This window comes from Cervus elaphus, chromosome 15, assembly GCF_910594005.1.
Source record: "Cervus elaphus chromosome 15, mCerEla1.1, whole genome shotgun sequence".
Taxonomy (NCBI): Eukaryota; Metazoa; Chordata; class Mammalia; order Artiodactyla; family Cervidae; genus Cervus; species Cervus elaphus.
In genome coordinates, this window is record NC_057829.1 from 30,754,297 (window position 1) to 30,765,671 (window position 11,375).

At 58.7% G+C, this 11,375-nt stretch overlaps 2 protein-coding genes across 2 annotated transcripts; one reads left to right on the plus strand and one right to left on the minus strand.

Annotated features, from left to right (window-relative positions):
* Positions 1-115: 115 nt before the first annotated feature.
* On the minus strand, positions 116-4,487 carry ZNF503 (zinc finger protein 503). The gene is made up of 2 exons (XM_043924849.1): positions 3,409-4,487; positions 116-2,674 (listed from the first exon to the last, which is right to left on the minus strand). Exons 1-2 carry the CDS (start codon positions 3,709-3,711, stop codon positions 1,037-1,039), a joined length of 1,941 nt encoding a protein of 646 aa, XP_043780784.1. The 5' UTR covers positions 3,712-4,487; the 3' UTR covers positions 116-1,036.
* Positions 4,488-5,123: 636 nt separating this feature from the next.
* Positions 5,124-11,054, plus strand: LOC122708512. The gene is made up of 4 exons (XM_043924749.1): positions 5,124-5,362; positions 5,557-5,671; positions 5,999-6,418; positions 9,652-11,054. Exons 1-4 carry the CDS (start codon positions 5,124-5,126, stop codon positions 9,949-9,951), a joined length of 1,074 nt encoding a protein of 357 aa, XP_043780684.1. The 3' UTR covers positions 9,952-11,054.
* Positions 11,055-11,375: the final 321 nt, after the last annotated feature.

Below are 11,375 nucleotides of genomic sequence, written 5' to 3' on the forward strand. Positions count from 1 at the left end.
CGGTCCTGGGAAGAAGGAATAGCCGTGAAGCCCAGGGAACCCACTGTGGCCGAAATTGCCATGCTCTTCTTTAACCAAAAAAAAAAAAAAAAAGATAAGAAGAAGTAGTAAAACCTTTTAATACATCAAATATACGGAATTTTAATCTTTAAAGCGATACATTGTCTATTATTTTAGTACATGACGTAAACCTTGTCCCCTTTTCAGCGGGTGGACTTAAAAATTAAAAATAGTTAAGTGTTCCTTTTAAAGAACAAAATAAGGCAAATGAGGTTTTGGAATAGAATTGTTTTTCCTTTTTTTTTTTTTTGTTTTCTTCCAGAATACATACAAAAAAATACCCATTCTCTTTTGATGGTATACACCTTAAAAATAATTGCAATTTGAAATCAGAGCTGACAAATTGTGACTTGTTTTCTTTTTTTTTCATTTTTGTAACAAACATGCATGTAAATTTGTGTTTCAATCAGACATTAAATAAGAACGTACAATACAATCATAGCAATTTTAAAGTAACATTAAAGAGAAGACCTCTAGTTCTGTGGCGGTTTTGTATTTATTTATAATCTACAAGGGATGGGAGGGTTTGTTTTCCACATTTTTAACCCTCAAGTTTTAATTTTTCCCCCTTCTTCCTTTTTACCTACAGAGCTCAAACTAAGTAATGCACTTTTGAACCACGGGTCCGCTTGGAGCTAACATAAATAAATACCAGTGTCCACCGATGCAGTCCTCAGATGAACACTTTCTCAATTATTTTTTCCTTCTTTTTCTATAAAAAGTCAAATGATATTTTTTTTCCAACTTTTATAAAGTTTGGGTAGGGAGATGAGAGGTGGGGGAAAGGGGACTTTCCCACCGGGTCTCGGTCGCTGTTTCGAGTAGATAGATACAGTATATATATATTTTTTCCTTTCCTGGCCCGGGTCATCCCCACGCGCGGGTGACAGTCGCCTCGGTCCTGTTCCCGCCCCTCCCTCGGCCCCTCCTCACCCCCCAGTTCTTTTCTTTCCCTCGATAGCCCTGGAGGCCGCCCTCACTGGTACCCCAGCGCCGAGGCCGTGGTCAGTCTCTGTCCGTAGAGGGCATAGGGGGAATAGTACGGTCCGGTGGCGGCGGGCACGGGCACGGGCGCACCCGGCGTGGGGAGCGGGCTCTTGGAGTAGGGGTGGTAGCGGCTGCTGAGTCCCAGCGCGTGGTGGGGGCTGCGCAGCGCCAGCGTCCCGGGGCTGCCCGGAGCGCCCGACGTGGGGATGTGCATGTGGCAGGCCATGGCGGCCGCGGCGGCGCTGGCCAGAGACGAGGAGCTGGGGTAGCCCGACAGCAGTTTGTCTGTCCCGGGGAAGGCCGTGTGGGTCCGCAAGTGGCTCAGCAGCTCTTCAGACGTGGCGAAGCGCTTGTCGCAAGGCCCGTTGGCCGACACCCAGTTGCAGATGTGCGGGAGCGGGTCGTTAGGGAGCATGAAGCCGTAGGGGTAGAGGGGGTGGCCGGCCAAAGACGGCGGTGTGGCGCCGGCGGCCGCGGCCGCGGTGAGCGAGGAGTGCACGCCGTGCAGCGGGTGCGTGGGGTACACCAGCGGGTATCCGGACTTGAGGGCCGCGGCCGCCGCGGCTGGGTCGTGAGCGCACGACGCGCTGGCTGCCGCCGCCCCAGCCAGGTGACTGGCACAGTGGTAGCTGAGGCAGTAGGGGTCCCGGCACAAGCTGGCTGTCATCACGGACGGCGGTGACGCTCCGGCCAAGGGGCTCGAGCCCGCGGGCTTGCTGCAGCCCAGAGAGCCCGCCGCGGCCGCCGCCAGCTGAGCCCCCACTAGGCTGCCCGGCTTGGTGGGGTCGAGCGCCACGCCGTGTGGCAGGAACTGGGGCGGGTAGCCGGCGTAGGCCCCAGCCAGGCTCCCTGGGTAGGTCATGCCCGCGGGAGGCAGAGGGAACACTGTCTGGCCCGGCTTGTAGGGCGACACGGGCGCCACCAGCCCAGAGCCCAACACCGAGGAGGAGGTGGGCGCGCTGGGGCCGGAGCCAGAGCCGGAGCCCGATGAGCCGCCGCAGTCCGAGCCTAGAGCCTTGCCCCCGGGGCCCCCATCTGGGTGTTGGTTCACGTCCACATTGATCCCGCCGCCACAGCTAATCCGGCCGTGCGCCAGCCCCGTGGGTCCCCCTTCAGCCGAGGCGCCCCCGGAGCCCTTGCTGCCGCCACCGCCGCCGCCCGCCTCGGGGTCCTTCTTGTCGTCCTTGCCGTCCGGGCCGCCCCCGGCCGAAGGCAGCATGCCTCCTGGCGAGCAGGCCGAGGCGCTGGAGCTTGGGCTGCCTGTCCTGGGCGTGAATGGCTGGCAGGTGGCGCTCGGTACCCGGAATCCGGACTTCTCCGCCGAAACCCCCCCGCCGCCGCCCCCGCCGCCCCCTCCTCCGCCGCCACCGCCGCCTCCCGGCTCTTTCTTATCCGAGCCGGGTTTGGAGTACGGCTTGAAACTCGACTTGTCTTCCACGCCGATGTCGCTCAGCTTGAGGGGGCCCGACTTGGCGTCCTTGTCGCCCCCGGCGCCGCCGCCGGCACCGCCCGTGCCGCCCCCGTTGGAGGCGACTGAGGAGAGTTTGGAGGAGGGCGAGGGGTCGGGCTTCCCGATCTGTGAGCATGTTTGGGCCAACAGCGCCAGCGGGCTCTTCTTGGCATCGAGCTGCAGGGTCAGACGTGGGGAGGGGGGGGGGGCACAAAGAAAGAAGGGGAAACCCTTTAGAATCCTGCCTTCTAGGTTCCGAGAGCACCTCCGCCACGACCCGTAAAGATCCTTCCAGCCCCAAGGCGCAAATCTAGGCGATACCCCTTCTACACACACATTCTCTTTCTTGAGAAAGGCCACGACACTCCCCACCCCACCCCCAGCCCCGCCACCAGGATCTTTCCCGTCCTCTCTAAGCGATAACTGGATTTAAAAAAAACAAACTCGAAAAATGTTTTGGTTTCTGACTCTTTGACCCAGAACTGTACTCCCCACCCCCCATCCCTAATACTTCAGAGTAAGGGCTCGGGTCGTTGGCGCCTTAGAGGCTGTGTACAAATACCAGCTTCTGGGGAACCAGAGGACCGGGACTTTGGAACCGTATTTTGGACTCCCGTCTGTCTTCTGGCCTGAGAGTGAGGGGCCCTGGGTCGAGGTAGGGGCTTTAACACCAAGGGGAGAGACAAGTTTTGATTACCTTGGCTCCTAGCATTCACACCCCATTCTACCTCCTCCCTTCTTTCCGCCCTAGTTTAAGGCGCGGGAGCACGATCCTCTCCCCTCATCCCGGAGCTGAATCACCCCGAACCGCCCCCCCCCACCTTCACCCCCTGCAGATCCCAAGAGAAAGAAATTCCGTGGAGGGCAGCCAAGGTGGTGGTCCCAGCGCGATCCGGGGATAGGGTCCTTACCTCTATGGGGCTGACGGGAGTGGAAGGCAGGGGCTGCAGGTACTCAGGGTGCAAAATGTGGCCAGTCCGTGCCGTCAGCATCTTCAGCACCTTGATGGGCAGGCGGTTAGCCTGGCGGAGAGGGTCAGAGGGGGGCACGGCGTGCACAAAAGGCTTGGTGCTGCCGGCCGGGGACGAGCCTGGGCCGGGGCCGGAGCTATTTCCAGAGAGCGCGCTGGTCCAGGCAGGGTCCGCACTGCCGCCGCCGCCGCCGCCGCTGTGCTTACTGCTTCTTAAGGCAGAAAGCGAGGGCGCTGTGCTCATGACCCACCCGCGCGCATGGGAGCAGCGGGGGGAGGGCTCCAGGAGGCGCGGGGCGGGCTCCGGGCTGCGCTCTCGCCCGGGGAGCAGGAGCAGCAGGAGGAGGTGGAGCTGGCGCGGCGGTCACCGGCGCCCAGCGCGCCTTCTTGGCGCCTGGAGCCACAAGCGAATAATCCTGGGTGGCCCGCTGCGGAGCCGTGGCCGAGCGGGAGGAGCCGGCCCGACTGCGGGAGTGCCGGGTGGCTAGCTGTGTCGGCCTCGGGCTGTGCCCCTGCGCTGCGCACTCGCGGCCCGGCGCTGGCGCTGCTCTCCGCGATGTGAGCCTCTGCCTGTCCAGCCGGGGCTCTGGCGAGGAAACTCACTTCAAAAGCAGCTGCACCGAGGGGGAGATTAAAGCCTTTGCCGCCTTCCAATCAAATGGGAGCCCGAGGTGATTGGAGGGTCAAGGGGATGTGACGCGTCCCGCGCCGCCGCCGCCGCCAGGACTCTCAGCGCTGGTTTTAATGGGCAGCTCCGTCTTCGCCGCTCCCCCAGCTTGTCCCCTCCCTTGATTTCGCTCGGAGGACGAGCTGGACATTTATTCTACGTTTGCTATCTGCCGCCTCCCTCTCTTTTCTTCCTCGTCGTCCTTCCTTTTGCCCAGCTGGAGAATAAACTGAAACCTTCTTTTGCAGGAGGTTGCTTGCAAGGAACAGTTTGAGGGTGTTCAGAAGGAGCACTAGCAGGAGTCTGGACTACAGCCGGACTGTCAACTCCAGGGCCGCAAAGGAGGTCCGCACCCCCAAGTATTCTCTCCCCCGCCTCAGTAATTGAAATCTGCGGTGCAGCCGCCTGGGTAAGGAAAGGTGGGGAGCGAGTGTTGGAGGAAGTCCGCCCGCCCGCTTTGATTTCCCGGGATTCGGCGGCGGAGAAACCAGAAGCTAGGTGGGCAGCGGAGGCGGTGGAGGCACGTCTCGGCTCTCTGCTAGGTTCCCCGCCCTTCCCGGCCACGTGACGCCCGGAGATGCGCAGATTGGGGCAGGAGGGGGGTCACATGTTTCCTCTGTTTCACACTCTGCCCCCCCCCCCAATTCTTACTCTCCCCTGCCACCCTCTCTTCTCCTACCAGCGTCCCCCCTCCCGAGTTCTCTGGGCATCTCCACCCCTCCATCAATTGTCAATGTTCCCCGACCGCAATCAATCAGTTATTTGTCAGCTCTTGTCAATCCGCCGGTGATTTATGTCAGCTTTTGTTGCTGATTACAAGGCGGGTGCGACTTGAAGGGAAAAAGGGAGAGGGAGAGAGAGACGCAGAGGAAGGAAGAGACTGAGGGGGAACTGAAGGAGGGGGAAAGAGGAGCAGCCTCCCGGGATGAGAGGCGGGGGCTCTAAGAAAAAGAATGAAAGAGGAGAAAGAGGCGCTCAGTGTCAGGAAAATGAATAGTGAGAGTAAAGTGCGCAGGTGCGCCCAGAGCGCTGAGAAGGGTGCACTGGCCTGGGGTGTGCGCCTCGCTCCTCTAGGTATTGGAGAGAGAGAGAGAACACCCTTCCACCTCTGGGGATCCCGTTCCTTTGGGGCCGCGCGCAGTTCCGAGCGCTCTCGGTACCCGAGACAGGCGGTGGCGACGTCCAACACGGGAGATTTTTACCCCCCCTCCGCCCCCGCCAAGCTATGGTAGTCCCTTCGGGGCTCGCAGAGTGCAGCCGTCAGTGCCAGCTGGCCCCCTCTCCCCTCTCCCTAGTGCCCTGACTCCAAACTCGGAGGCTTCTTTCTAAGAGCCACATTACCAACGTAGCCTTGGGTTCTGGAGGTCAGTGGTGGGGTACCCCCGCCTCAGTTCTTTGACACCCGTCCCCCGTCGTGGCTAGGGCTGAGAGGCTGCGAAGAAGAGGCCTGACGTGTGTGTTCGGGGTAGATACGTTCCAGGCTCACTCAGGTCCCCACTCCAGCCCTCCCTCACCCCCTGCAATCCCCGCGGTCTTGGTAGCCAGGGTTGCTCCGGGCTGCTCGCTCGAATTGATTGAAACGCCGAGCCAGGACTGACCAGCTCGGGGAGAGCGGAGGGAAGAAGCAAGAAAGAGGGGGCGGGTGGTGTGTGTGTTGGGGGGGTGGGGGCGGCTGCCTGTGGAAACAACCGGCTCTCCCAGGGAAGCGGAGCGGGACCGCCGCGTTCCCCTCGATTTGCACCGTCACTCGGGCCGTTGGGAAGGCAGAGGGGAGGCGCTCCGCGTGCCTCCGTGTACCTGGATCTGAGTGCAGAAGTGTGTGTGAATGCCTGTGCCGCTGTGTGAGTTGTCAGGGCTTTGGTAGCGTCCGGAGCGAATTCGAGGGGGTGGGGTGACCTCCAAAAACTCGCAGAAACTGGAAGGGGGCGAGAGGAGGGTACATCCCCTTCCTCGGAAGGACTTGGAAGACTTTGACTCTCCCCTCCCCCCCTTTTCCGCCCCGGCTCTTCTTTTGTTGTCAAGTCCTTTTGATAAATGGTGGGGCTGGGAGCGCTGGGGAGCCGGGAGCCAGTCTGTACCCGCGCTGGGGGGCGGGGGGCGGGGGCCGGGACTTGAGACCCGATTTCCACCCTCGCTCGCCCAGCCGGTGCCCCGTCGGCGCCGAAGTCGGGTCTGGGACCTGCCCTCGGGGTGCTCGCGTTCTCCACTCTCACCACCCCATTCCTCCCTCCCTCATTTTTGTCTCTGTCTCCCACTCCGCACAGGTACCGAGAACTTTCTAGGGGTGAGTTTTAGAATTTCTCGTAGGCATTCTTCTTACGCGTTTTAATTTTATCCCTTGATTCTTTAGGTTGGTAAACTTCATGAGATGGTAACTTGACTAAAGATAATCTGGAGAAGCGGGGAGTGAGGCGGTGTGTATATGAAGAGTTTGTCGGTGTATGTGTGCGTGTGTTTAGGTGTAAGAACACACCTCCGTTCAAGGGGCTTTGGAGTGTCTGCCGGTGCGACAGCGGAGGAAGGTGAGGCCATGAGACTGTGGCGAAGTTGTGAAGGCTGTCTGAAATAACCTTTGGGGAGCGAGTCCCAGGTGCCGGTTTCTGACAGCCGGACGGCTCTGTCTCTGCAGAGCAGACCCTTTGAGGCTGCCTGTATCCTGCTGCTCTGTTAGTGTCTGAGTCACTGGGTTAGTGGTTGTCGAAGTGTCGCCCAGATCAACTGTAGATCTCCCAGCCCCGCGAACCCAGCCATGGGCCCCGCGTCGCCGCAGCCTCCCGGCGAGGCCCGGACACAGGATGCTGGGGGCGTCGTTCAGAGATGGAGGTGAGGTGACCGCGGGGGACCCTCCCTTCCCCCCTCTCCCAGCCCTCCAGCCAGCCGTCTCCAGACTCTGTCCTTTCCCTCTCCTGGAATTCCAGCAGCTTTCTTTTTACCCCCGGCAGCTGGGGGAACCAGAGAGTGGCCCCTGTGTCCCTTGGAATGGCGGGCCACGGTGTGGTCGCACATGCTCTCAGGCCTGTGCGATGCAGCGCGCGCGCGCGCGGATCTTGGTCTTCGCGCATTAGCTCTTCGAAAAATCGAACTCCGAAGGTCCGAGCGCACGGGGGCGCCTGGGGGTCTGCACTCCCAGGGTTTTCGGGAGGCTGCAGCATCCGAACCTGCGCACCTCGAAGGGGAGGTCAAATCCCCGAAGGCCGTGAGGCCGTGGGGGTTGGGGGGGGGTTATTAATGACTCCGCGCTTGGCCTAATGCCTCCAACCCCCAGCGGCGATTGGCGTGGATGTCCTGTGGATTTTATTTGCACACAATGGAAATGATTTGTTTTCTCTAAAAAAGGAGTGGGCTTGGCAGATATTTGAGGAGGGGGTGGGAGGAGAAGGAAAGAGAGAGAGCTGAGGAAAAAAGTTTGAAAATGCCTTGAACTATTCACTGTCGAGATGGCTAATCAGTATTGAGGCCGGAGGGCAGGCGGGCCGCCTTTCACCGCCGCTTCCCTTTCATCTCGGGCTCGGCGGAGGCGCTCAATTAAAAGCCTATCAGTTTGTAAGTAAATCAACGCCTATCAGAGTTGTCACATCAAACAAAACGATTATTATTGCAGCCCGCCTCCCCTATTAATCTCCCTCGAAGATAATCCGGCTGACAGGTCAGGCCCGGCGAGCTGGAAAGCCTGGCCCAGAGCGTCCAAACAGTCCTGGACTGGCGCGCGCCCCTTGGGGGCACCCCCTGTTCCCCGTCCCGCCCCGCCTCGTGGTCCCCCGGGAGTGGGGAGAGAAAGGGCGCACGGAGGCCACTGGACCCAGGCCCGCCTGTCCGGACTGGGAGCCGAGCCGAGATTCGCTGGGCTGGTGGGGGACGGTCCCCGGCGGCACTAGCCTCCTCTGGGGCCGGGGAGGTACCAGGTTTGCCGTTGCCAGCGCCTGGCCTGGTCCCTGGGCCTCACCAAGGCCTGCGCTCTTCTCGGCTCACCTCCTCTGATTCTTCCCCCACCCCCTTGTCGTTTTTGTTTCCTCTTTTGACTCTTTCTTGGCTCTCAGCCTTTTCTTCCTTTCCCCCCTCTTCATTTATGCTTCTTCTACTAGCCAGGGAATGTTTCCTGTTCTCTCTCCCTCCTCTCACTATATGGTATATACCACTTCAGCGCAACCACACTCTCTGAAGCGGGGCATTCTCAGGGCCCGGGTTACTTCTCTGCGGCAGGGCTGCCTCAGGAGTGTGTGCAATTCTCTGGAATTCAGGACCAAGTCCTAGTTTCTCCTCAAGCAGGAATTGTCAGAAGTTCTGTGCCTGTTTAAGGGTTGGGTGTATTTGGAGGGGTGAGAAAAAAAAAAAAAAAAAGACCAGGTGGTGAGATGGGTGGAGGGTCGCAGGCTCCCTATTCTGGAATTAGCATTTGGTGTTGGAATTCCACAGCTGCAGTGTTTCTGACCTAGCTGGTGGCGTTGCCTGGGCTTTGCAAATATGCGGGGGAGACCTATGGGGCATCTGGGCCTCTGTACTGGGTATGTGAGGGGGTGCCTAACATTTCATAATTAAACACGCCCAGATAACTGCTTCTGTAGCCTCAGCTGGCCTTCCAAGGGCCGGGCGCGGCTTGGATTCCACACGGGTGTGAAATCGTGGCCTTCTTCCGTTTGGCCTGTGACTTCGAGTTTTGAGGTGCCTCGGAACCAAGCGAGACCCGCCCTGTTCGCTTTTACTCCAAACCGATAGGCCTAAATGCGCACTGCTCGAGCCCAGAATTAAGGTGTACTTCAAGTGTCCGAGGGGGAGGGGCTCCCCGCAGGACCTGAGGCCCTGGTACCTGGAGTGCTGGCTTCAGCGCTTCGGAATCTTCACGCGTTATCTGGGAGAACCCCTAAGGTGCGGCATTGTTGCCTGTTCCGGCGGAGACTCTCCCAGTAGTCGCCCCAAGGTCCGAGGCAGCAGGTATCCCAGTACTGCCCACCTCAGCTTGCTGAGCGCCCGTAGCTGCAGAACCTGTGGCCCCTTCCACGCGTTCCCGAAAGCCCCCCTATTTGCTTACACTTTCCACAACCAACTTAGTAGTAATATTTATTTCCTTGTTGTAATCCGTGCAGTGGCTCAATTATCTGCGCGCCTGCTTTTCTTAAATGTATTTATATCACTTCTGCCACGCCGCAGATATTTAAAGAGGTACACATACCGCGGCACACCTCGACGATGCGGAACTCGCTCTGTCTGTAGGATATATTCACTGGGTAGTTATTTGGAAGTAAGCGCTATCTCGAGCCCAGATTACACCCAAGCAGAGGTTGTAAAATGACACTTGCTCCAGAATTTTCCCAACTTAACTATATGTGCACACACCGAGAATTTAATACTATTTTTTTATATCCCTCTACAGATCTAAATATTCAGATGTTATGTTACATGCCCTTGAAGCCGGAAGCGATCCTGCAGTTCACACTGGACTTGGAGCTGTTTGTATAATTTTCATCACCCTGCACTTACACATGAATCTTAATCTAATAAATTCAACCTTGTCATTTTTAGAATCGACGTAGTTTCTCTGGCTGCGGGTGTGCTGCCTGTATCAGAATAAATCCAGCTCTCAGGCATCCAGCGGGAAACGGCTCCCGGCTCCCGGGTGTGGAGACGCCCCATCCACCCAGCGCAGGACGCGAGGTGGCTCCTCGAGCTCAGAAGGCTGCAGGTCTGGCCTCTGAGGGAGGCTGGACTAGCAGCGTCCGCGGCCTTAGCAGTCTCTCCCGATCTGCAGTGCCCCTCAGCCCCCACCCTCTGCCGGTGCCTCGGAAACCCGCCGGGGCCGAGTCCGCCCTGGGCGAAAATTGAAAGCAAATTCCACGGCAGACGGAGCTCGAACTTTCTTCAAAGCAAGTTTGCAGCAGAGATTCGGCGGTCGCTTTGAGACGACAGCGCGCTTTAGGGGTGTGTCCGAGCGCACAGTGGGGAGGTGGGCAAAGAGGGTACCTGGTGGCCGAGCTTGGTCCGCGGTAAAACGCGAAGGCAGGCGCCTCCCTTTCCTTATTTCTCGCCAGCTTCTTGGGCCCTGCCCCGTAAAAATATAGTTTCCAACGTGCCGCGGACTCCCAGGATGCGTTTATGGTAATCGCACCAGGGAGGAGGCGACTTTTGTAAAAGTTGCAGAAAGCTTTGTCCACAAGCGTCCGCCCAGCAGGGCTCAAGAAAGCTTGGGACCAACTCGACTTCTCCCGGGCAGAATGAGCCCCCCTGGAGAGTCCCCTGCCCGGCACTTTCCCCTCACCTCGAAACCGCACGTAAATAACCTCCTGCTGCCTTGCACTGCAAACTTCCCCGCGCGCTGCAGCGGTTGGCGGGCGAGGCCCGGACGCAGAGCCAGACCGCAAGGCCGCTCGTCTGCCTGCTCATCCCAGCCTTGAGATAGGCTTGCGCGGAGATGAGAGGATGAGTGTGGTTCTGTCTCCCACTGGGCTGCCCACTTGGCTGCCCAGACCATCACCGTGGACCTCCCAGAGCAGCGTTTCCCCTGGGGAGCGGTGGTCTTGGGGGGCTGACGAGGGCGCAAACTGCGCGTCCGGGGGGAGAGGGGGCCGCCGGTCTCTCCGCGGGGCCTGTCGCCCGGCCGGCCGCGGCGGGTGAGTGATGAGGGCAGAGAAGGGCGCCCATAAATCGCGGGTGTCAGGGCGAAAAACTCTCTTTATTGTCTGCGTGATGGATGGGCCCGGGGACGAGACACCAAATACTTCGTATCGCCTTTAAATGGGAACACATTTTCCGCGGCCATAATTCATGTTTTTTAAATAGAAAGTTTGAAATGTTGCCTATATTTCACCGGCCCTGACATATTTATGAATCGCTCCCTGCATGCAAATATCATTATTTAAAGCGCCGGGGAGAGCTCAGGGGAGGGGAGGAGGCGCGGCCCCCGGGGCGTGGGGGTGGTGAACCGGGGAGAAGCGAATGGATTGGGGGGGGGGAACACACCGTCGCCCCAAAGTGCGGACAATGAGGCGCAGAGGAAAGCCGCAACCGGAAGCCCAGCGCCCTGGGGGGCTCCCCCACCGCTGCTGGATCCCTCACAGCAGCTCGGGGAAGTTTGCACTGCTTGGGATCCCTCCCCATGCCGGGAGCCCAGGGGGCATTTTGAGTCCGTCTCCGAGGCTCTGATCCTAGCCACCTTTTCCAAGAAGGAAGTTTAAAAAAAAAAAATAATACTTTAACAAACGCAAATAATAACAACCAAAGTGTTTCATGTTCGTTGCCATTGCATCGGT